Here is a 21371-nt window from a genome sequence, read left to right as displayed (position 1 = left end):
GGTCAACCTGACAATTCAAATGTCACATGTGCGTTTGAAAATTCACCCTAATTTGCTCGACTGCAAACATCCATTAGCGGCTCAGTTCACATCCCGTCGCTCCACTCTATCACAGCGCAAGGCAGGGGCCATGATGACGCTGAAACACAGTGCTGGAGCAGAATGATGAATAGATTGACGGTAATGAAGGAGACTCACAATGCTCTGGACGACGAACAGGTCTGCTGGGATTGTGTACCAAGCCATAATTGAGGATGCATAAAACCGCTGTTTATAGTGATATTCCACCCAAAATGTGTCTCTTTAGAATCAAACACAACCCACGCAGGATGTAAAATGTCAGTAGTTTGCTTCTTCACTTTATATCAGCTTGGATTCAGCTTGGTTTCCGGTCGTGACCAGTTTATACTGCATCAAAATGTTTTTAGAAACTTCTTAAACCGCTCCTGCAGCATAATCTCTAATGTCCTCCCATATGCTCAAATGTTCCAAACACTCATATTTTGCCAAAGTGTTTGTCAGGGTTTCCAGATTTTAGGATGGTGGAATACTTGGATTGCAAAGCTCCAAACAAATTTTCTCATCACTCTATTTTTACTTAAGAAAACGTTCAGACAGCAGGTTCCTGATGCACCACGTGGCGCAAACTTTAGCATAACATAGTAGAGCATTTAGCAGCTAAAGAGTCATCTTTCTGAGGGGCTGGTGGAGACAAAGAGATAGAAAGAAAGTGAATTTGGGACTTATATTTGCCAGGTGGTCAGAAAAACAGCTTCAAATAATGGCTGATATTGCTCCTCATGTTCAGCATATAAAGTGATGCCAATGTTGTGTTGACCATCTGTTGCGCTGCCCCCAAGTGGCCAAAAAAAATCAGTTACTGCAGGTTTAGGCATCAAAATGAAACTTGGCTATTGTCCAGCTACATGCTATGCATAAGATATTGTCTGTACTCCAAAGACTGTCAAAGAGAGAAATATGAAAGCATTCAGATCTGATCATGGATTCATATTTAATATCCCAAACCCTGCTGCTCCTGCCTCTATTCACATGCACAACCCTTCGAGCTTGGTCAGACCCACTCAATTCTAGCCCAATCACCGGCTGCCTGAAGAACTTCAGACCAATGGAGGAGCAGTATCCCGACACTCAAACTGCCACATGTGCCTGCGAGTGTATAGGGGAGTACTTTGGCAAAAATATGAGGGTTTGGAAGACACTGAGTGTACAGATGGAAAGAATAGAAATTGTGCAGGAGTTATTTAAGAAGTCTATGGAAGTTTTAATGCTTTTGTAATACAGTGAAAACTGGTCACATTTAGAATCTAAGGTAACCGAAATGATAGCCTCCAAGCAAAGGACCAAATTACAAAGTCAGAGCCACGTCTCAAGCCTACACAGGGCTGCAAGATTGATTCTTGAAAGATACAGTAGATTTAAGATGGAGTATTGCTTGAATGTATCAGCCTTATATGAGGGCATGATGCATGTGCAAGCACACATTTATTTCAAGTATGCACCGGTGACTTACCAGTCCGTCACAGTTGCTGATAGCCACCGAGGCCTCCGGCATATCACTCACATCTCCAGTGAAAACACAGTCCCCGTGGATACGTTCCTTGGCCTTTTCCACAAAGTCCTCCTGCCATTCCACAAAAGCCCCCGGGGCCACCAGCCTCCTGTTGGCCCTCAGGCGGAGGTGCAGTTCTTTCCCAAACACGGTGACATTGAAAAACAAGTGCTGAGCCGAGGCGGAGGTGACCGAGGGCATCTCGGGGGCACCGCGGGCCACCCTCCTCCTGCTGCCGACGGTTGAGGAGGCATCAGCAGCGCCGGCAGCACCGGCGGCAGCGGCAGGAGCAGCACCTTTACTTCCACTTCCAGCAGAGACCACGTGAGAAATGTACCGGCCTCGGGAGTCTGTGCTGAATGGCACGATAAGACCATATTCACTTAACTTTCCAGAGAGTTTTTCTGATGGGACAGATAGTGTCGAGTGAGAATCACATTCACAGAGCTGTGGGGCAAGTTGTTATGGAAAAAGACTATAAAGCAAAGTACGCAGAAGGATTAAAAAGATGCATCATAGAGGACAGAACTAAACTTTTATTTTATTCTATAAAGCATATAAAAGTTGCTAAAATTGAATGTTGTCTTTATGAGACAGTGACTTAAAGGGAGATCCAGCAGTTCAACAAACTGTATTGACTTCATCCAGAACAGTAAGGCTTCTGTTTATATATCCATAACAAAAGGCCATCACTTTTTACCATTATTCCAGCACATTTCTAATTTAGAGTGCATTTCTACACCCGGTGCAAAACAGATGGATAACTCACCATGTGTTTCTGCAGCGAAAATATGATCCAAAAATAGCTGACTGAGAGAAAAGCACATCAATAAATACATACAATCCATAGCGAGGGCTGTGGTGCGAGAGCTGCCGCTTCAGCGCTGACTTTTCCTTTCTGTTGTAAATTTTGCACAGTCTTTCCTCCTGACAAAAAAAAAAAAAAAAAAACGCTCAAATGCAGGAGAAAAGTCCTCAGAGCTGAGCTGCAGCGAAGCAGCCGGGCATTTCTGAGCGTTTCCCTCTAGACGCCAAACTGACGGATACTCGCAAGTTGTTTCTAATCTTTTGGCCTGCGCTGAAATGCATAGACCGAGACTGCCCCGTCCATTTAGGGAGCCGAGGGGGGGAAATCTGGGGTGCTGATGACGACAACTCCCCGGTACAAACCGGGACGGTTTGGAGAGGTAGCCCAATTTTTTTTCCTCCCCTTCTTCGTCCTTTGCTTCCTCAGATAACTTTTTTTTAAGGCAGGAGCGCGAGTTAACGCACGCCTACGCTGAGAAAAAAAAGTCGGAAGAGTTCAGATAAAGTGTGCAGAGACAGAGTGTCCCGGTGGTGAAACATCTGCCGTCCAGTCGTGCACCATTACGCACCAGTGGTTCGGCTGCGGGACTCCACTGCTCCACTTGAAGCCGCTACCAGCCGACAGTGGGAGCGCCTTCTCCCCACTAGACAGCCACATATTTAGCCAAGCGATTTTTTTTCAACTCAAAGCTGTTATATCATCATGTCCTGCAAAAAAATGCCCACCTCCACAGCTAATATGCCCTGCTAAAAAATCCATTTTTCTTTCTTACAGAGGGTGAAAAGCTCTTCCAGATGCAGGGCGGTCACTCATATATGTTTACGTTAGTCCACAAACACATGCCGGTGATAGATACGGCGGTAAATCAGGGGTGGCAAAGGTCAAAAAGTTCCAGTGCACGTGTCTGAAGAGAAGGGGTCTGAGTTTTGGCATGCATTAGACACATATTGTAAATTACAGACATGCGCACAAGACAACAAATAACAGCAATCCACAGTCAAAAGCACTACCGAAATATAACATACAGCAATACATGAATATGAACAGATCAAATCAAAGCCTGACACTGCTGTCAGACTGGATACAAGTTTAAAAGAGACATTTATCCCTCTTAGTCACTCTGAAAACATCTCTCACACGCCCTAATGTGCATGGAGACAGTTCTTGCTTGTTGTAATTGTTCCTTATGTCAGTTTTAGTGCCAAAACACGCTGTCAAAATAAGCTAAAGCGAACAAGAGGCTTCAGCGTCGAGTTAAATTGAACATCTGCCAAAGTTACACTCTTTTTGGCACAAACTTTCCTCTTTGCGTTATTTTCTGTGCTAAACAGGGAATCACACACAAAAATATGTAACACTGAAATTGTGCTGTCTGTCTCCTCAGGGCCAGTATGGACAGGAGAAACATCCAAAAACCGTGTTAATGAACAGATTGCTTTAAGATAAAGTTGAAAAAAAGTGAACCTACAGATATATAGACAAGTAAAATGTATTCAAAGGTGCTGGGATACCATTCAAAATTCATAAATTCAATCATTATAAAAGCAGATTTAATAACCGTTTTCCACATTTATTGCATTCCAGTATAAACAAAGCACACCATGCATTATCCAATTTAATGACCTCATGCAATTTGTAGGCTCATCTCAAATTCTCATAATCTGGACTAATCCTGCAGATGTCACTGTGATCATATGCTGCCTTTGCAAAAAAAAAAAAAAAAAGGGAACAAATCCAACACCGTAGTTTGGGGCTCAGAAGGTGTGAAAGCTGTACAGTAGATTTCATCAGTGGAATGACAGCCTGTTAAAACTCTGGATGACTGCTTGAGCAACCCGGATTTTCACGGCCCCCGCTCACCCCCGCCGGAGTCCAGACTTTTAGTCAGACATGACCACGCAGAGACTGAACCAACAACTCTGGAATCCTTCTCAGAGGACGAGGAGGGGGGCTGGGCTGGAGTGAGTTTTGACTTTCAGGTACTTTTTGAGGAAAAAGGTGTCTAGACTGGACGTTCTTTTCCCCCCACTGTTCCTCGAGCGTGTCTGGGCCCCGCTGGTCCGGCCGACCTCCTCCCCCACGCGGTGGCTACGCTCTCACTCTGTGGCTAATTAGCTTCGTTCTCCCAGGATGGTCAATGTAGAGCAGGTGTGGGTTTTATGCAGTCATCCCCCCTGGGTGGCAGCAGGAGGACTGGACGGTGATCCAGGGTTGCACATGAATAAGCGATGGAAACTGAACACGCAGCATTAAAAGATGGAAACCATTAACTGCCTTGTAAGAAGTTTTATGCTCTTTTTCCATCCATACTGTTTGGAGGGTTTTGTTTTGTTTTTCGTATGTGTCTAAAAGCCAGGATGACATTCCACAATATAGCATAGTATTCAATTAGAAGCCTTGTTTTTTCCCTTCTGAAATGAATAGCTCCACTCACGGCCTGTGGTTTAGTCCACACACCAGAACAATTTTCTACTACAGTGCTCGCATTAGAACACTCTGTCCTTCATGTGAGGAAGACAGTCCTCTTCAGATTATCCATCTATAAACACTGGAGAATATGAAAGCCTTGTTTCTCTCCCCTCTCATACTTTCAGAGTCAAACTCTAAATTCCACATTTGCTTAAAGTCTGATAGAGACGTTGTAATCTGCCGAACAGCGGTTAGTCCGGTCTTTGAGGGTGGAGCTGCAAAGATCAAGCTCCTTTCGCTGTGTTTCCAGCACCGGGGAGAGGTTACAGTACAGCGTGTGGAGCTGCGGATGCCTCAGCGTGTGCTGTAATGCGGTCTAGCCGTGCCAGCGTGCTAAGAAAATATGCGACTTTTTCATCTCCGAGATGCAGGGAGATGCAAAGCAGCTGCTGGTCTGCCCGGCAGCTTGGGGGAAGAGCAGCGTCTGCCTTTGCCAAGTTACGAACCAGCGACTTAAAGAAGTTGTTATTATGGTCCTCTGCCCCGTGTGGATGGAGGGATTTGGACTGAAAGGTTCAGAATGAGCGCTGAGTTATGACCCGGGTCAGACTCGATGAGTTTCACTTGACCTCCCTGAAGAAAATGTGACTAGTCTGTGATGAGTGTGGGAGTCTTTGCAGCAGCGCTCCCATAGCTGTCATTTGTGCCAAAGGCTTAACCTCCACCAACAAGGTTTATGCTTCGTGTTTGTTTCTTCATATCTCCCATTTAAATTTGGGAGAGAGTTAGACGCAAGTTTCGTCCAACAAGTTCTCTGATTGAAACAACAAAATACATTGTTTGTCGCCGCTTTCTAGAACGCCACACAAGTGTTTTCTGATCCGGCGCCACTACTGGCAGGGCATCATTTCTCTGTGCTTCGAGGAGCTGCTACAAATCACCGCTGAAGAACAGATACATGCTCTGATGTGACAGCTCTATGGTTAAGGTCTGGTTAGGTTTTCGGCACAAAAACAGCTTGGTTAGGTTTAGGGAAAGGTCGGGTTAAAATAAAAGCTTTGTTGAGGTTAGGGGATCGTCATCGTCATGGTTACAACAATAACACTTGGTTGAGTTCAGGGAACAATCATGGTCAAGCTTCAGAAAAGCAAAGCTGGCAGCCGTCCCCAGTGTTAAAGTCCAGCGTTTTGTTGATCCATTCATCAAACCCAACCTCCTACTCTGACTCTGTCGCCCCATAACGTCAAATGTAAACCGATGTCAATTTGGGGCACTTGGGAGAACTTTCTTGGGACAGTATCTGGGGGTACCTGATGGAGTTCTGTCTTGTCTTGAGTCTCTGCACCCGGCCAGAGTCCCACATGTGACCCACGTACAACTACAACCTGTTGGCTGTAGAGCTGCTGCTTTTTTCATCCTGCATCCACTCTTTGTGCTAAGATAAACTGAGATAAGCTAAGATAAGCTAAGCATCTCGCGGCTGTAGCTTCATATTTAAGGGATAGACATGAGAGGGGTATTGATCTTCTCGTCCAGGCATATTTCCCAAAATGTCAAACTATTTCTTTAACCCTTGGATTACCGACCAGGTTCTTTGGGCCCTGAAAGATTACGATCGAATAGTCTTTTTTGCATCTGAGGGTTCCTGAATGAAATGACCCAGAAGCACCAAAGTGGCGGCCGTGATAAGAGCTGTTTGGATTCCCTGAATGCAAAAGAAAGGTGGTTAAATGCTTCTTTTTGTAGTCCTTTTAGTGAAAGATGCACTGGAAAATCCTCCACAAAAAGAGAGCAGATGATGCCAATCACGTCACTTTACATATCCACCACCTGCATTGGCCAAGAACAAGAAAGCACAATCGCCAATCACAATTTCATGGTTTCCACTGAGTTGTGTGATGGCTCTTAAGCTATTGTATGCATAGGCTGATCATATTCATAATCATATTGCAGTCAGTTATGTGGTCTGTCTTTCAAGAAAAAGGGAGATGAGACACGAGCCAGTTGTTTTTAAAGCAGTAGATTTGCAGTAGATTTTAAAGCCAACAACGTGGCCCATCTTGCATAAATGTAACATTTATTTTCACAAAATCGTACTAATTTGAGGAAGTTTTTCATGATGCTTGGACTTGAAACCAACAACAAAGCAGCCGCAGCCACTGGCACAGTCAACAACACTGAATGAATGCATGAGAAACCGCAAGGAGGTGAGGAGGGAGAGACGACGCCAGGATGTGGGCAAGAGATGTGACCCACGACCGGTTCGTTATAGCTCATAATACTACAGCACAATGAGGATGCAGATGTTTCATCGAGGAGATAGGTGAAGCCCAGATGCGGCTCTGTCTGTCTGTCTGTCTGGATTGTCCGGTTTTAGAGGGGGCTGCAGCCCCCTCAGTACCCCTACTTCCCGCTTCCATGCCTACATTCCTTTTTTATTTCAGTTCCAAACTTGTTAATGGATGTTAAGTTGTCCACATTCATACAGCCTGCATGAAACAACACAAGAACGCACATGCGAAGTATCTAAGATGCTCCAGAACGTTGTAGCTTCGCTACGGCAGAACCACGTCATCAACATCTGCCGTTGTACAAATATGTAGCCTGTTGTAAGTGCAGTCGGACTTTCTTTGAGTCAGGCTGTGGTGTCTTTTCCTCTGTCCTTATGAATTCTCCTTCACGTCCTTCCCTCACCTCATGACGTTTTCCAACGAAAATGTTTTTTTTTTTTTTCCTTTTTCCACCAGAGCCCAAGTTTACTAAACATCAATGTGTACTGTCCCTTTGAGGAGCGACAGTGTATGTACCTTTTTTTTCCTTTTTGGCTTACCATAGTTTTACAGGAACTAGGCCTATATTTGAAACCGCCTATTATATTAGCAATATGCACTGATTTGGGCAAAATGCTACATGTAGCATGCAGTAGGCGGTTCCAAATACAGCCTAGCCTTTTCTCCTGTGCTAACTTCTACATAAAGAACATATTTTTGTGAGTACAAAGTGATGTAAGTTGAAATTTCACACCATAAATAGTTACCTAGTTAGTTAAGTTCTTCTGCAACCTGTAACCCACATAAAACTTTACGACACAAGTCACTGTAGCATGTCGAAGGGCATTTCACTGTTAGTGTCATGCTAGTTACCTGATAACACTAATCGTTAGTTCAAATGAGATGATTATAAGCATTGAGCTTGCAGTTATTTGTTGTTGGCATGAATTATTTAGTTGTGCGCAGGCATTTTTGTCAGTTTTTTGACAGTGGTTGTTTTTGTGTCACGAGTCAAAGAAAATGCTCAATACTTTTGTCTGACAGCGTCACAGTGCTTTTTTCCACTAAACATTCAAACTGAAAGACCTGCTTCCTGGTTATTTATTGGAAGAACCTGTTAATAGAAGCCATACATACCTCGTGGTCCTATCTTGTAGATGGACCTTTTGTCAAATTCTAATTTTGGTTGTGCTCTGATTGTATACTGAAGCTGCCATCACTGGGAAATGAAAAAATATATACTGGCATACTATACGATGTAGCACAACACCAGCTGGTTAGTGTGGCCATGCTTAGGCCAAGAAAGAATGAATTATGTTTTGGTGTGGCTCCACAGCAATATTGCCACCATGTGTTCATTTGTAAAAACAAATGGCAATTTTTTCCTCATTTTGAGCCATAAGATAAAAATGATATTTTCCCTGGAGTCATTGGTTCAAGATTGATGTGTCAATATAAGATACATTTCTGCCTAAACATGCACATTTCCTCACACCTCCAACACATTTTAGCTCCTTAACTCTTGAACATAATCACAACTGAATTTAGATTTAAATCCTCTTTCATTCGAAACTTGAGTTTGTTTTTGCTTTTAATTCCCAAGTCAAGTCGTTTGGGAGTCAGTTCTCGAATAAGTCTCAGAGGGGTCAAGTCCCACGTCTGCAGCTCTGGTCTGACTCACTTTTAATTCATCCATCCTTGTACAAAGCCTAAAATTCCCAGACAGGATTTGGTCTATAAATCCTGGCCTTCATCAGCATGACTCTCTGCCACAATGTATATGCTGATACAAATCCCTGTTCGCATGCGCATTTAAGATAATGTCCTATCATCACACATTTGTACTAATGTGCAGCCATTTGGAGGCATTTCTACTTGTGAGACGCTGTCATTATGGTCTCCACTTTAGGACTTTGTTATCTTGTTATGTAGTTAAAGCCGAGTCCAGCTCACACAACATGATAACAAGCCTCTTGGAATCAGGGCCTGTAAATAATAAGGCCTTAGTCAACAGGATAAATTTCAATAGTTCAAATGGATGAAAATAAAGAGCAGTTAAGAGCTCTCTCTCAATTCTCTCGCTCTCTATCAATCAGTATTTTTTATCCTGCCGGCTGAGACTTTTCATTACCTTGCTCAGTGGAGTATGTAATACCTGGCCTAACAGGGATTGTGCATTATTGCCCATGGTAAATGAAGACCTAGATGTGCATTTGCCAACGCAGATTCAAGACGTCCCAACAAAGATTTTCACAGTGGTGTCATTATTGATAAAATCCCTGAGAGGACGGAGAGCACACTTGAGTCTCTGACGTGTTTGTAACGCCGCCTTTATCCACACAAGAACAATCAAAGAGGACGGCGGCGCACCAGCACCGTGCCTCCTCTCCTGAACAGCTCTCTCATCTGCAGAGGCAAGCTTTTCACATGAAGTTCATTACATCCCCTCTCACTGCTCACCTCTCAAAGCCGCTCTTTGTCCGCCGTAATCTCGGGATCCTTCAGAACCGCTAGCTTGAGTTTCACATTGGGGAGTATCTCAATGAGTCTGGAAAGGATTTCAAAGGCGAGGGGCCGCTATATCATCCAAGCATGGTCTTCATGTCCTGGGCTTATCTTGACCCGGAGTCAAGTTGGCCACATGCTGCAACTGAATAGCCCCTCTCCATATCCGAATGTTGTTTTAAGCAATTTGTCTCTGTTGGAGGAGTTAGGAGAAATTCCCAAAACAGACACTATGCTCTATAAAAGTGGGTGTTTGTGTTTATACTGTATCTCCCAGACGGTGCCAGCCGCCTCTCACAAAGAGGAATAAAGCAGATAAACTGAGATGATGTAGAAAGGAAACAAGTCTAATAAACTATAAAAGGAGCGTTTCAATCTGGACCGCTTGGTTTCCATTTACAATAATCTAGGATAGGCTGCGGCGTGATAAAATCCTAACAACTTCCGTACTTCCAAAGATAAGCCTGCTATGCACTTACAAGACGGGAAGTGATCTGGGATATCAGCCTTTCAAAGCAGGCCAGCAAAGCCAAGTGAGCTTCACTGATGTGCCGGCCGGTGGGTTTTAATCCCCACACAGCCCTCCATTCTTGAGAGAGTGACTATATTTTTTTTTTTAATTAAGACCTTACCTGTCCACATCAAAAGGCAACTCAGATTAGTCTTTTGATCTGCTTAAGCTCTTTATTACTGTATATGGAATATGTTAAGATTTCGGCCCAACAATGAATCATCTGTTTTGTGTAAATGCATGCTGCTCGACGCTCATAACCTGCTCCGTTCTCCGAAGGCTGGCCCTGACACAAGACAAAGAGGCCGTCCGGATATGCGAGCGGAGTCTTAGCGGTGCGTATCTGGAGCACAAGATGATGCTGAGATAAGAGAGGGAAAGACAGGAAGCCGAGGAGGGAAGAGACAATTATCTGGCTCTGATGCACAGCATTGTTTTATTAAAAACCCTCCTCCTAAAATCTCCTTTTAAAAATCCAAATCCTTGACAGCGATGGATCAGTTTTATTTTTCTCCTCAGACAACAATGAAATGATAACAAAAGCAGACACAGGCTATTAAGTCTGTTTGAATTATTTATTTTAGCCCCCCCAAAAAGACAGTAAGTGGCAAATAGAGTGAATAAATGATTATGCATTGCCTCTGAGGAGTGCCTGTTGAAAAAAAAACAAACATTAAATTAAGAGATTAGCTAAGACGTTACGGTGTTAAAACAACCTCCACGTTCTACTTCTTTTCTTCACACCAAGTCACACCAAGATGGGTTTGTAATGGTTTCTCTCAAACATCAAAAAGCTCACAATGTTTTAGCTCAATTTGTCTGAATCAATCATACACAGTACAGACACACTGCCAGAAAAGATAAAATAAAAATGAGAGGCGTCTGGAGGAGGGATTTTTTTTATTTTTTTCTGGCTTATCCTTTCTGGTTTTAAGGCAGGATTCACGGTTTTTAAAGCACAATCTGAGCTTAAAGAAGTCATAAGGTAAAATAGTTACTTTACAACTAAACAAGAATGAGCAAAATTAAAGATGAACAAAACAATCAAACAAAAGAAACGTTACGAAAACGGAATTTTAAAGAAACACTGTACAGTAAAAGTTACTCTGGAAATGTAGGCACGCTAAACAACTGGCATAAAAACTCTCCTTCCTTTGATGCCGCCTACGTGAGCTGCAGTTGTCAAAAGGTATGTTTATCTTCATCATGTGTTACTAAGTTTTTTTCTTTTTAACCCAAGTTACACTTGGCGTTGTTGTTTTCAACCATAAATTTTCCAGCTGTATAATTTGATAACTGGTGATGTCACCAAAACTGTAAGTGTTTACTGGCCGAGGTTGAGAAGTCTGTGAGAGCCGAGCTGATTAAAGGGGAACAACAAGTAAGGTACTGCTGAAATTGTGGAAAAAAAACCTTCGGTAGCTCCAGAGGTAGCTGCATGAAGTCTGATAAATTGCCTCAAATGATGTCACTAATGAGTCAGCATCAGCTGGGCCTGAGGACTACAAGTTAAAAAAAAAAAAACAAAATCTGGGGGTGTGGACTTCAAGAGAAGTGGGCTTATTAGACCTCTCTAGCACTACTTGCATAACACAGATGAAACTCCAACCCAACTGTCGACGACTGAGCTGCATTGTGGGTAATGTAGGCGGGAAGGAAGAAGAATGCGTAGAATACAACTCATGATCCCTCTGTTTCTTCACATTAAGAAGTGATGTTAAAATTACATGGGAAAGTATACATTGGCAATTTTATAAGCAACACTGCTCCAACGTTTACAGATAAAAAGACACATTTACAGCTTGAAAGTAAAATCAAACTAGCATAAAAACTCCTGACATGCTGTGCTGTTAGTACCTGTATCATGACACAAGTAAATAAACGTAAAAAGAAACAGGTACAGCAAAACACTGCGGTTATACTGCAGCAAGAGAAACCCAACAGCATCTCCTCTCAAAAACATCCACTTTGACCAGCTTCAGAAAACATTTAAATAACATCAGCTTTCATATGTACACGGGACATCGTCTCAGAAGCTGAAAGCCTCGAGGCGAACAGATGCACTGCCACTGACGGCAGCTGCGAAGGACTCCAGAGAAATATCAGGTCACACATCAGACTGATGGCTGACGACACAGTGGAACTCGCTTCTCTCCTCAATAACAACATCCAACTCTTTTTAGTTTTAAAAGGAAAGAAAGTTCTGTTGAACCTTGATTTGAAAAAAGTAACGTAAATATTAGTACACTGAAATTCTATGTTCTACTATTAATTTAAAAAAAGGGCAAAGGCACAAATATCAACTTCTAATATAGGAGCAACATTCCGCTAAGACTCAACAGTGAAACAACAAAATGTTAACATCGCCAGTGAGTTTGAAAAAAAAAAAAAAGCAGTAACTCAAACAATAGATGAAGTGAATGTATGCATAATACAGGGGTTAATACAGAAGGCATAACAATGTTAACGTAAATGTCTTTTATTTTGAAAAGCACAGTACTGTCGTGGTGCGTTCACAGTGATCCTCTCTCAGATGAACTCCCCTCGGAAAGGAAGTGACTGAATGTGTTGCTGTTGCCAGCGGCAGCGCAGCCTGGCCAGCGGCGTGTCCCTCGGGTTCTCAAACTCCGAGAAGCCCAGCTGGTTGAGGATGTCATAAACTCCGGCTCTGGCAGCCACCTACCGCAGAAACACACAAAATGTTAATGAACAGGCAACACGGCCGGCCAGGCTTTTCTTTTTTTCTTTATTTGTCCGTCATGACCGCACAAACGCTGTGACCGCCACTTTTTCAGAGTTAAAGCATGTCATCTGACCGTTTTCCCACATGTGCAGCTGTTACGTTGGAACAATAGGTATGTCCTGTGGGTTTGGAAAACAACAGGAAGTGGTCGAGGAAGCATTCACATCATTCACTTAAATAAAAATATCAACACCACCATGTAAAAATACTCCTTTACAAGCAAAATCTGAAAAAAAAAAAAACTTAAAGGGACAGTCCCCTGATTTCACACATCAAGCGTGCTCATCACAAGACGACCGTTCAGTGTGTGAAGTCTCTTTTAAATGATGTCATCTGTGGCTTTGGAGCGAGTTCTCAATAAAAAAAAAAAACCTGATGATGTCATAATGATGTCATCAGGGTTAGGATGACAGTTTGCATTACAAACTGTGGAGTGTAGAGTTTGAAAGACACTACATTGCAATATGGGAAATGTAGGATCCAGAGTTTTGGGTCTTTGACCTCTACTTGAGCAACCTGTTCTCACCCCCACAGCTGTTGGTCACACTTTTTAAGGCACTGGGTACCCCCTTAGTGTCTCAACGTGCAGGGTCGTCCGATAGATTTGTAGAGACAGCCAGTTCTCGCTCCCCACGCGTCAAATGACGTCCACATACGGAGCAGGTGGGGTTGGTTGGATGGGTCAAGCACAGGACTTTACCCAGGAAACTGGGGTTTGTGTACAGTGTGACACACTTAGTGTATGTACTGTAAGTGAAGTAACATAACGTACATAACTTAAGTAATTACACATAACCAAAATACGTAACAACAAACCATGAACTTTTCCTAAACCGAACCAAACTGCACCATTTCACAAAGATAACCTTGTTTTTTTCATTGTTCTTAGCAAGCTTCATTTCAAAGTCTATAGTCAATCATTCTCACTAGCAATCAATCAGTCGATTATTTTTTCAGTTAACTGATGAGGTGGTCAGTCTGGCATTTTAGTTTGTAGCTGGTTGAGTACTAAGCAGGAGGAGGAGTAACCACACACTGGAATCAACTTTTAATTTTATTTTAACGTTTTGATCCACTAAACGCTTTCCTCAGGGAGACTGGTTTAATCTAAAACTCTAAAGAGGCTGGATGAGTTTTGAGTGAAAATTCTTAATCCACTGACTAGTTAACTGCATGTCAGGAAATTAAGTAAAAAGAGTGAAAAGCCAAATATATCCAAAGAAGTACATTTGCTCATTGCACAGCATCCATAAAGATGTCATCCCTTGTGCAGCTGCATGGGAATATGAGGATGAAATTAAAGTGCATAGTGCACGTTAGCACTATTCAATAAACATGAGCTGCTGAAGGGTTGGCAGAATGGGTCGTCCTCCAATCACAGGGATGGCAACAGCAGTTTGATCTCTGGCTCTTCCTGTCCACGTGTCGAAATGTCCTTGAGCAGGACACTGAACCCCAACTGTTCCAGATGGTCAGCCCATTCCCTCACTGTGTGAGTGAATGAGATGCAACTTCTCAAACAGAGTCAAATAGAGACTCCTCTTGTGCAACGGTTCAGTTCACTTTGGTGTTGACTGCTCAAATGTAGTCGCTAGAAATTGAGCACAGAGGATTTCACGATTGTACTGAAGTCCAGTAATGGGACAACGCCATGGCAACAGTATATGTTATTTAGTTTTTTCTCAGCCTGAGTCATGACTGAATGAATGAGGAGAGAGAGGTACACGGTGAGATTTCCTTTGAGACAGAGTTCAGCGTTCGTGTAAAGCAGCAGGTCACGCTGACTCATGATCCGCTGTCAAACACCATAGGACTGATGGGAAGCACCACGGACAACCAGAGACATCTGGCCATAAAGCCAAACAGTACAAACAAATACAAATAAACCCAGCAGACGACGACTTCCAGCAAAACCTAAAGAGCGAATACCTCATTCAAAGTGCCACAGCTTGTCCGGTTTGCTCTGCAGGAGGAGCTTTCAAGAAACTGACTGTGATGTTCAGCCGCTTCATTTGATAAAACAATAAATCCGAGAGACTAAAAACATCAACATAGTCTGTCAAATGTATTTATTTCTATCAATCCGTGTCTTGATTTTCACACTACAGCCCGTTTAAACAGGATTTCAGCTCATTTATGGGGCACACAAGGACGCAGGAAAGTTATCTCTTTCAGCTTAAAAGCTCAGCCTGGAACCGACACAGGATACGGCTGAACCGCAAGCAAGTTTGTGGGAGGCTAGAAGACGTTCAGGGAATGCCTCAGTGGAGGTAACATGGCCTCAAATGTTTTGCCATTTTCACCTCTCCCTCTTCTCCTCAGGCGGTCAAGAGGTCCACAGGAATGTGCAAGAGATGTTTAAACATCGGGATAAAAAAAAGGGGCCATCATTTGTGGATGAATACTTTTAAACTATGAAAAACAGATAAAATATGACTGTGGTTATGTTCTCCAGGCTGTGAGGTAATCCTCTATGAAGCGCTGCTCGGGATACTTTTAAAAATGCACTGTCAGGTTGAATGCTGAGGACGACATAATGGAACAATGAACAGGAATAATAGTATCAAGATATCCCTTTCACTAACAATGATTATAGCTTAGCTGGCCAGCTTTGTGCAGAAATAAACACAAGGCACCGCAGAGCGTGGTCTAGATTACCTACTTGCTGACCATGCAAAATCAAATCTTACAATAGATATCATGTAACGCTAAAGCTTTTGCTCTGTTCAGTCGGTACGGATTCAAACTTAAAAACCTTTCCTCAGTCCCGTGAGCTGTCTCACTATAAACAAATGATCGTGCAGCTTCTCTTGGCCTGTCCTAATCCATCTTTATATAGTGAATGCATGCACTGACGGATCTTTCAGTACATTCGTGTTTGTGCCTGATGTGTTCCTGGATGGCTGCCAGGATGACTGCTGCAGCATTCGTGGGAACAAATGAGTGGGTGCAGCGGAACCATTAGTCAGTGGATGGGACTCCCAGGAGAAACTGTGGATTTGAGCTGTTAACCAGGACACTTAACCTGACTCATCCACTCCACAGACCAGCTGTCTAAACGGGCGATGAGTGAAAAATCTGCAACAGTGAAGCTGCGTTAGAAAGCCTCATCTGTGCATGGTGAAATAAAGGGTTTCAAGACTTCCTAAAAGACGATGTTGAGAGGCTGAGCTGGAGTGACTGCATGCAATCTCTTTAAAAAGAATATGTGGCGTATTCTTTTAAAAGAGATTGCATGCAGTCACTTTTGTGTATGAAACACACAACCCCTCTTGAAAGCGGCTCTGAAAAGTTTGCTCCTTCACCAGCTGCAGTCAGATTGGACTCATTAGCAGTTACGGTTGAAAGGATTTTAATGCTGACACAGAAACGTGGCAAAAAAAAAGAAAAAAGGACATCAAAACCTCCAAAGAAATTTCTCACACCACATCTGCAACAACATCCACTTCTCCCTAATCCTTCTATGTGTTCAGTACCTTCCAATAACATACATTCTGCACCACAGAAATAACTACACCACTTCCACGACATGCTATTGCCACCTCGTAGCTCAGGAGCTCTGCAGAAAGTGATGTCTTTAGTAATTTTCTGGCAAAAGAACCATGTTTTGATTTTTTCTAACACGGCTGATTTTCAGAAGAGTATTTCTTTCAAACTTCGTGATGAATTTCCACAGCAACGACCAGCAAACTTGATGACCATCAAACACACTTGAAGCAGTACTTGAAGCTTTTTCTTTGCAGATGAGGCAGTCAAGTGCGGGACAATTGGCATCCCCACTCCAAAAAACAAGGTCAAGAGTCTACAGACGTGCTAACAGCTCTGTGAACCTGTACTCAAGCACAGCTGTGCTAAAGGCTAACATGCTCACAATGACAATGTTGACACGCTGATGTTGGTGTAACCGGGTGTAATGTTTACGAGGTTCGCAATCTTACTTTAGCATGTTAACATTTGCTAATTAGAGCCACGTACAGCTGAGGCTGATGGGAATGTCATTAGTTTGCAGGTATTTTGTCATAAACTGAAATTAAACAAACTGTAGATGAAAAGTCAGGGGATCAGCAAAGTTATTACAATTGATCAATACCTAATTTTATAGCAGACAAAAGTTGTGGACTGTGGACCAAAGCAGTGGACCGACCGCTGACTGACCACAGTTGCCACCCTAGTAAAACGCTGCTAGCATGAAAAAAAAAAAAAAAAAATCAATAAACCAGCCAGCTTTTACTCTACTGTCTGATGTCATTTTATTTGGTTTAGTCTCAGTCTGCATTTCAAGCTGACAGATGTCACCATTCCTTTTATGTCTGTTTACTGAGACACATTTTTTCATCTGTTGCTCAGATCTGACACTAATGCCCGAAAACATGTTGCGTTGCTCTGGCAACCAGCTATCACGTCAACAATGTCATGTTTATCGCTCAGTGCTTTCATTTTGACTTGCTTGAAATTCTCATATAAAACGTAATTTAAATCCAGCTTCACCTTTAAACATGTTTAAATGAAATGAAAATCTTGCAACACCCCTGGCAAGTTGTCATGGTTCAGGGTGCCGCTGTGGTGGAAATAACAGCTTAAGACAGCCGCATGAGCTGTGGAGAAGCAGCTATCGTCACATCTGCGCATTATAAAACAAAGTGAAAAACAAATCAAAGCAGGTCTGATCGCTGGAGATAAATCGCTGCATCTTGCCTCCTTTGTTGCATTCTGTTTGTAAAGATGCCCTGGAAGTTGTTAGCATGTGGTGACACGCTCTCTGGGTGACAGTAAGCGGAGCTGTCAGAGAGAGGTCTTTCATGCTGCATTGAAGAGATCCCAAACGCCAATAATCATTAGAGCAAGGCAGCAAGGAGGCGCTGGTCCTTCCCACAGTCGGCTAGCTCAAAGGCTACACATACCGGGCCTGTGCAGGGGGACAGGGAGGCCTCTGTGCCACACATCAAAACAGCTGGAGTGACTGATAGGGTACCTCTCCTGCAGGCATCCACGGTATGCACTGTACACAAGTCCTGCCATTGTGTAAAGGGCCATGTTTTGGATTAGCAAACATGGATTTCAATTCCAATAACTCCTCTGATCTCACTATATGGCCACAAGGCAACATGGGCTAATGACGCTAAGGACAATATTTGTCCACTGTGCACACAATGTGGCAATAATGTGGCATTTACCTCCAAAACTAATACACACACACCCACGCACACACGCATATATATATATAAATATATATATGCATGCAGCGTCGTAATGTGGCAATTAGCATGTTGATCCTGCTGTGAAACAACGCAAAACACATGGTTCTGTGTTCAAACAATCCGCCTGAACAGAAGCATCAAGACCAAATAGGTCAGAGGCTGCGTATCAGCTGTCAAAGTCTGCCGTCCCCCATGACTGGGAACACTGTGCTCCTGCTTTTAGCCACTGAAGAGATCAAATTAGTCCATGCACACACACATGCATACACCCAGTGCAGGATGCAGGACAGACTGTACCACTCAGATCGGGCAGGTTGTGTAACCGCGGCTTCAAATGCACGACCAGGGATGGTAATGACCCCCAACCGCCGCCTCTGGCGTTGCAGTTTGTCATTAATAATCCCGCCACGGTCACTGGTGATAGGCTAATGATTGTGCCTCTGGGTTGGTTGGTTGGGTCAGATTGGTTGGGCTGCTGCCAGTTTCGGCTGCAAGTGGGCCAGTAAACATATCACAATACTGATGGAGGTGGGTGCAAATTGCATCACGTACTGTATGTCGCAAGGCCTTCCTGCACCATATGTGTGCTTACGTATTATTTTAAGAGATTACTCTTTTCTCTTAAATGTTCTCTAAACAGATTTTCGTCCTGGAAGGAGTATCTGAAAGTCTGAGTGGTTTCATTTTTATTTAGCTTGGGAAAGGTGATGTCATGCCATGTTGCATGCTTTGGAGAATCATTGACTTTCTGGTCAGGCTGCTGGCAATGTGCGTGGAAACGATTCGCATGAGATTCACTTCAACATTATCCACTGAAGGCAAAGGATGTAAAGGAAACAACGGACCATGTAATCCATGAGGGCAGAGCGAACAGCTTAATGTGCATCAAACACACGGAACAAAACAAGATATTTGGCAGTTGGAATTGCTGACATCTTTGTTCTTCCTGTCTGCGTCCCATGGGCTCAAACAACACATCAAAATCAGAATGAAGATCTCTTTAGGATGTCATCCAATCCCAAGACTAATTCCAGGAGATGGTTGCCACAGAAACAGACTGCTTCAGCTCTGTGCTGCGTTTCCACACTGCACTTTGCAGAGATGTTCTGTCGCTCTAAGATTGTCAAGTGCTGTAATGGGTTGCTGAAGATTATTTTCTATTCAGTCCAGAAGAAACCACTGCTTCTGCTGCTGAAAACCGACATAAATTTAAAGAGCAGAATAGAAAACGCACAAGAAAATAGACTTTACTGGATAAGCAGAAACAGGACAGTAATTTGATTTTGATGAGTTTAAGCCTGTAGTGACCGAGCACCCCCAGCAGGTTACCAGCATGTCAACACTTCGCTCTGTGGCTAAAGATGGAGATCATCTGCAGTATGTAGGCCAGGGCGTATGATGTTCCGTCAAAAGACTTGTAGCTGTCAATTCAACTTCCATTAAGTCAGTGGAGAAAGTGACTTTATAATGTACCACAAGTCTCCAGCAACAAGCTGAAGAAGTACAACCAAACTCTGAGCTGTGGTTCACTCCTGGCTGTGGAAAACCTCTTACCATAAATTCTTATATAGTGGCCTTTTATTCACCTCAGTGGTAGACAGAACCAGAGCCTTTATTTCCAATTTCCCCTGTTCTCTAGTTAATGTAACTCAAAGCGTCCTCTAAGGTTTACCTGCTGTCTTGATAAATTTCCACAACACGTATCCCTCTCTGCACACCTTCCTGGCAGCCAGGGAGGTGAGAACAGACTGCAGCACCACATCTAAAGGACATGCCGGCTCATTTTGGCCATCCACGACACACATGGCCCCAGGTGTTCCAGCAGATGCAGGAGAGCTGCCAGAGATTTGGAGTCACCACTGAGGTCTGGTAGTGCATATTTAGCAGATGATCATTATGAATATTACTCATACTAAGCAGCCAATTAAGCATAATTGCCTATAATGGCATATTTGCATTTGTGAAACATGGTTACGGTAGTTTAGGCTTAGAAACGCATTGCATAATTTGGGATAAAATAAGGTCACTACAGCACCTTAAGACACTGCATTACACCAGACACCAGAATGAGCTGGAAGTGGCTGACTCATGATCATAATGATCTAACGGGCAGAACAAGACAAAATAAGCAAAATCAAGCACTTAAAATACTCTCAACTAAGATTCCTATCAAGTGACTTCTGTGGCTGACTGATGGCTTGAACTCTTCCTGCTCCTGAAGACGGGGTATAGTCTGCATGCAGCTTTGTATTCACATCTGTAAATACTGAACCTCCTGAGAATCATCACCTAAATCTGCAGCTCCTCGGCTTTATGGATATCTATCATGAGCTTCAACTCATTGTGAAGCAGCAGGCAGCTGTTAGAGTGAAAAAGCTCTAAAAACTTACTGTACATTCCCTGCTCAGCACCAAACAGACAGGCTCCGGAGGTGGTGGAGACCAAAAACAGAGCTAATAGAGGGTGAATATTGGATTTGCATTTGCCAGGTGAGCAGAAACAGGACTCCAAGATGAATCGTAATGTTGCTCCATAACTGCTGAATGAGAAAACCTATTCGGCAACAAGTTCGCCATATCAACTTAAAAGGTGCTGCTCGCTAATACAATGTGTTTCTTCTGTGGTAAAAAAAAAAAAAATCTGATTTGATAGAGTTCTGCCTGATGGGCTTCATAATTTGCACTATATGTCTTTTTCAAACTTAGTATAGTTGCTATGAAACCATTATGAGGAAAACTGTCTCCATAGTGGAACGGAGTTGTTGCTCGCAACTAGGCAATTTCAGTTCGAAGGACAGAGGAACAAAAGAAAGGCAGACAGGAATACCCGCAAAAACAAAAGGCTACCGAGATGATAGAATTCAGAAATATCCAATAATGACAAGTGTTTTCTGTTGCCTGCTTTACAGCGGAGCGTTCCTGTTCCCTGTGGGCACTCCTGTATTTTCTCATGGCATAACTGGGCCATTAGAGTCACTCTGATGCACCACATATATTTGCTATTCATAACAGGAAGAATATGCCCCGATTGACCGCGTATATTTCTGTGACAATTGTTTTCACAGCTATTGTTCCAGTCTATTTTGGAATTCCGCGTTTTTTCTTTCAGTTTATTCCACCTCAATAAGGACGAAGAAGGAAGAGATTTTCATTCAGTGATTTTCAAACATTCCAGGCTCTTGGGCGTGTTTCTCCAGGACGTCGACCGGAAAATAACAAGAGAAAATGGCTGCGAAGTTGCAGGCAGAAGTCTAAATCATGGACTAGGCTTGTAATATAAATTTTAAATGCTCCATTCTGACACTTTGAGGCTACAAACTTGGAAAACTCATCGTTCAGCCTGAAGAAAAAGCATCCT

General features: G+C 43.0%; 2 protein-coding genes across 8 annotated transcripts in view; both read right to left on the bottom strand.

Annotated features, from left to right (window-relative positions):
* Positions 1-2479, bottom strand: part of LOC121624630 (A disintegrin and metalloproteinase with thrombospondin motifs 14) — a 46969-nt gene extending 44490 nt beyond the window's left edge. For both annotated transcript variants that reach the window (XM_041962426.1, XM_041962427.1), the window contains exons 1-2: positions 2340-2479; positions 1532-1974 (exon numbers count right to left, since the gene is read on the bottom strand). In XM_041962426.1, the coding sequence (XP_041818360.1) occupies positions 1532-1974; positions 2340-2418 (522 nt within the window). In that variant the 5' untranslated portion in view covers positions 2419-2479. The remainder of the gene's footprint in view (positions 1-1531; positions 1975-2339) is intronic.
* Positions 2480-10634: 8155 nt separating this feature from the next.
* pald1a (phosphatase domain containing paladin 1a) overlaps positions 10635-21371 on the bottom strand; it is a 55924-nt gene continuing 45187 nt past the window's right edge. For all 6 annotated transcript variants that reach the window (XM_041963263.1, XM_041963261.1, XM_041963262.1 and 3 more), the window contains one exon: positions 10635-12752. In XM_041963263.1, coding sequence (XP_041819197.1) covers positions 12603-12752 — 150 coding nt within the window. In that variant the 3' untranslated portion in view covers positions 10635-12602. The remainder of the gene's footprint in view (positions 12753-21371) is intronic.

This window comes from Chelmon rostratus, chromosome 21, assembly GCF_017976325.1.
Source record: "Chelmon rostratus isolate fCheRos1 chromosome 21, fCheRos1.pri, whole genome shotgun sequence".
NCBI classification, from domain to species: Eukaryota; Metazoa; Chordata; class Actinopteri; order Chaetodontiformes; family Chaetodontidae; genus Chelmon; species Chelmon rostratus.
Note: the sequence above shows the minus strand (reverse complement) of the source record. Positions and strands in the feature narration are given on the sequence as shown.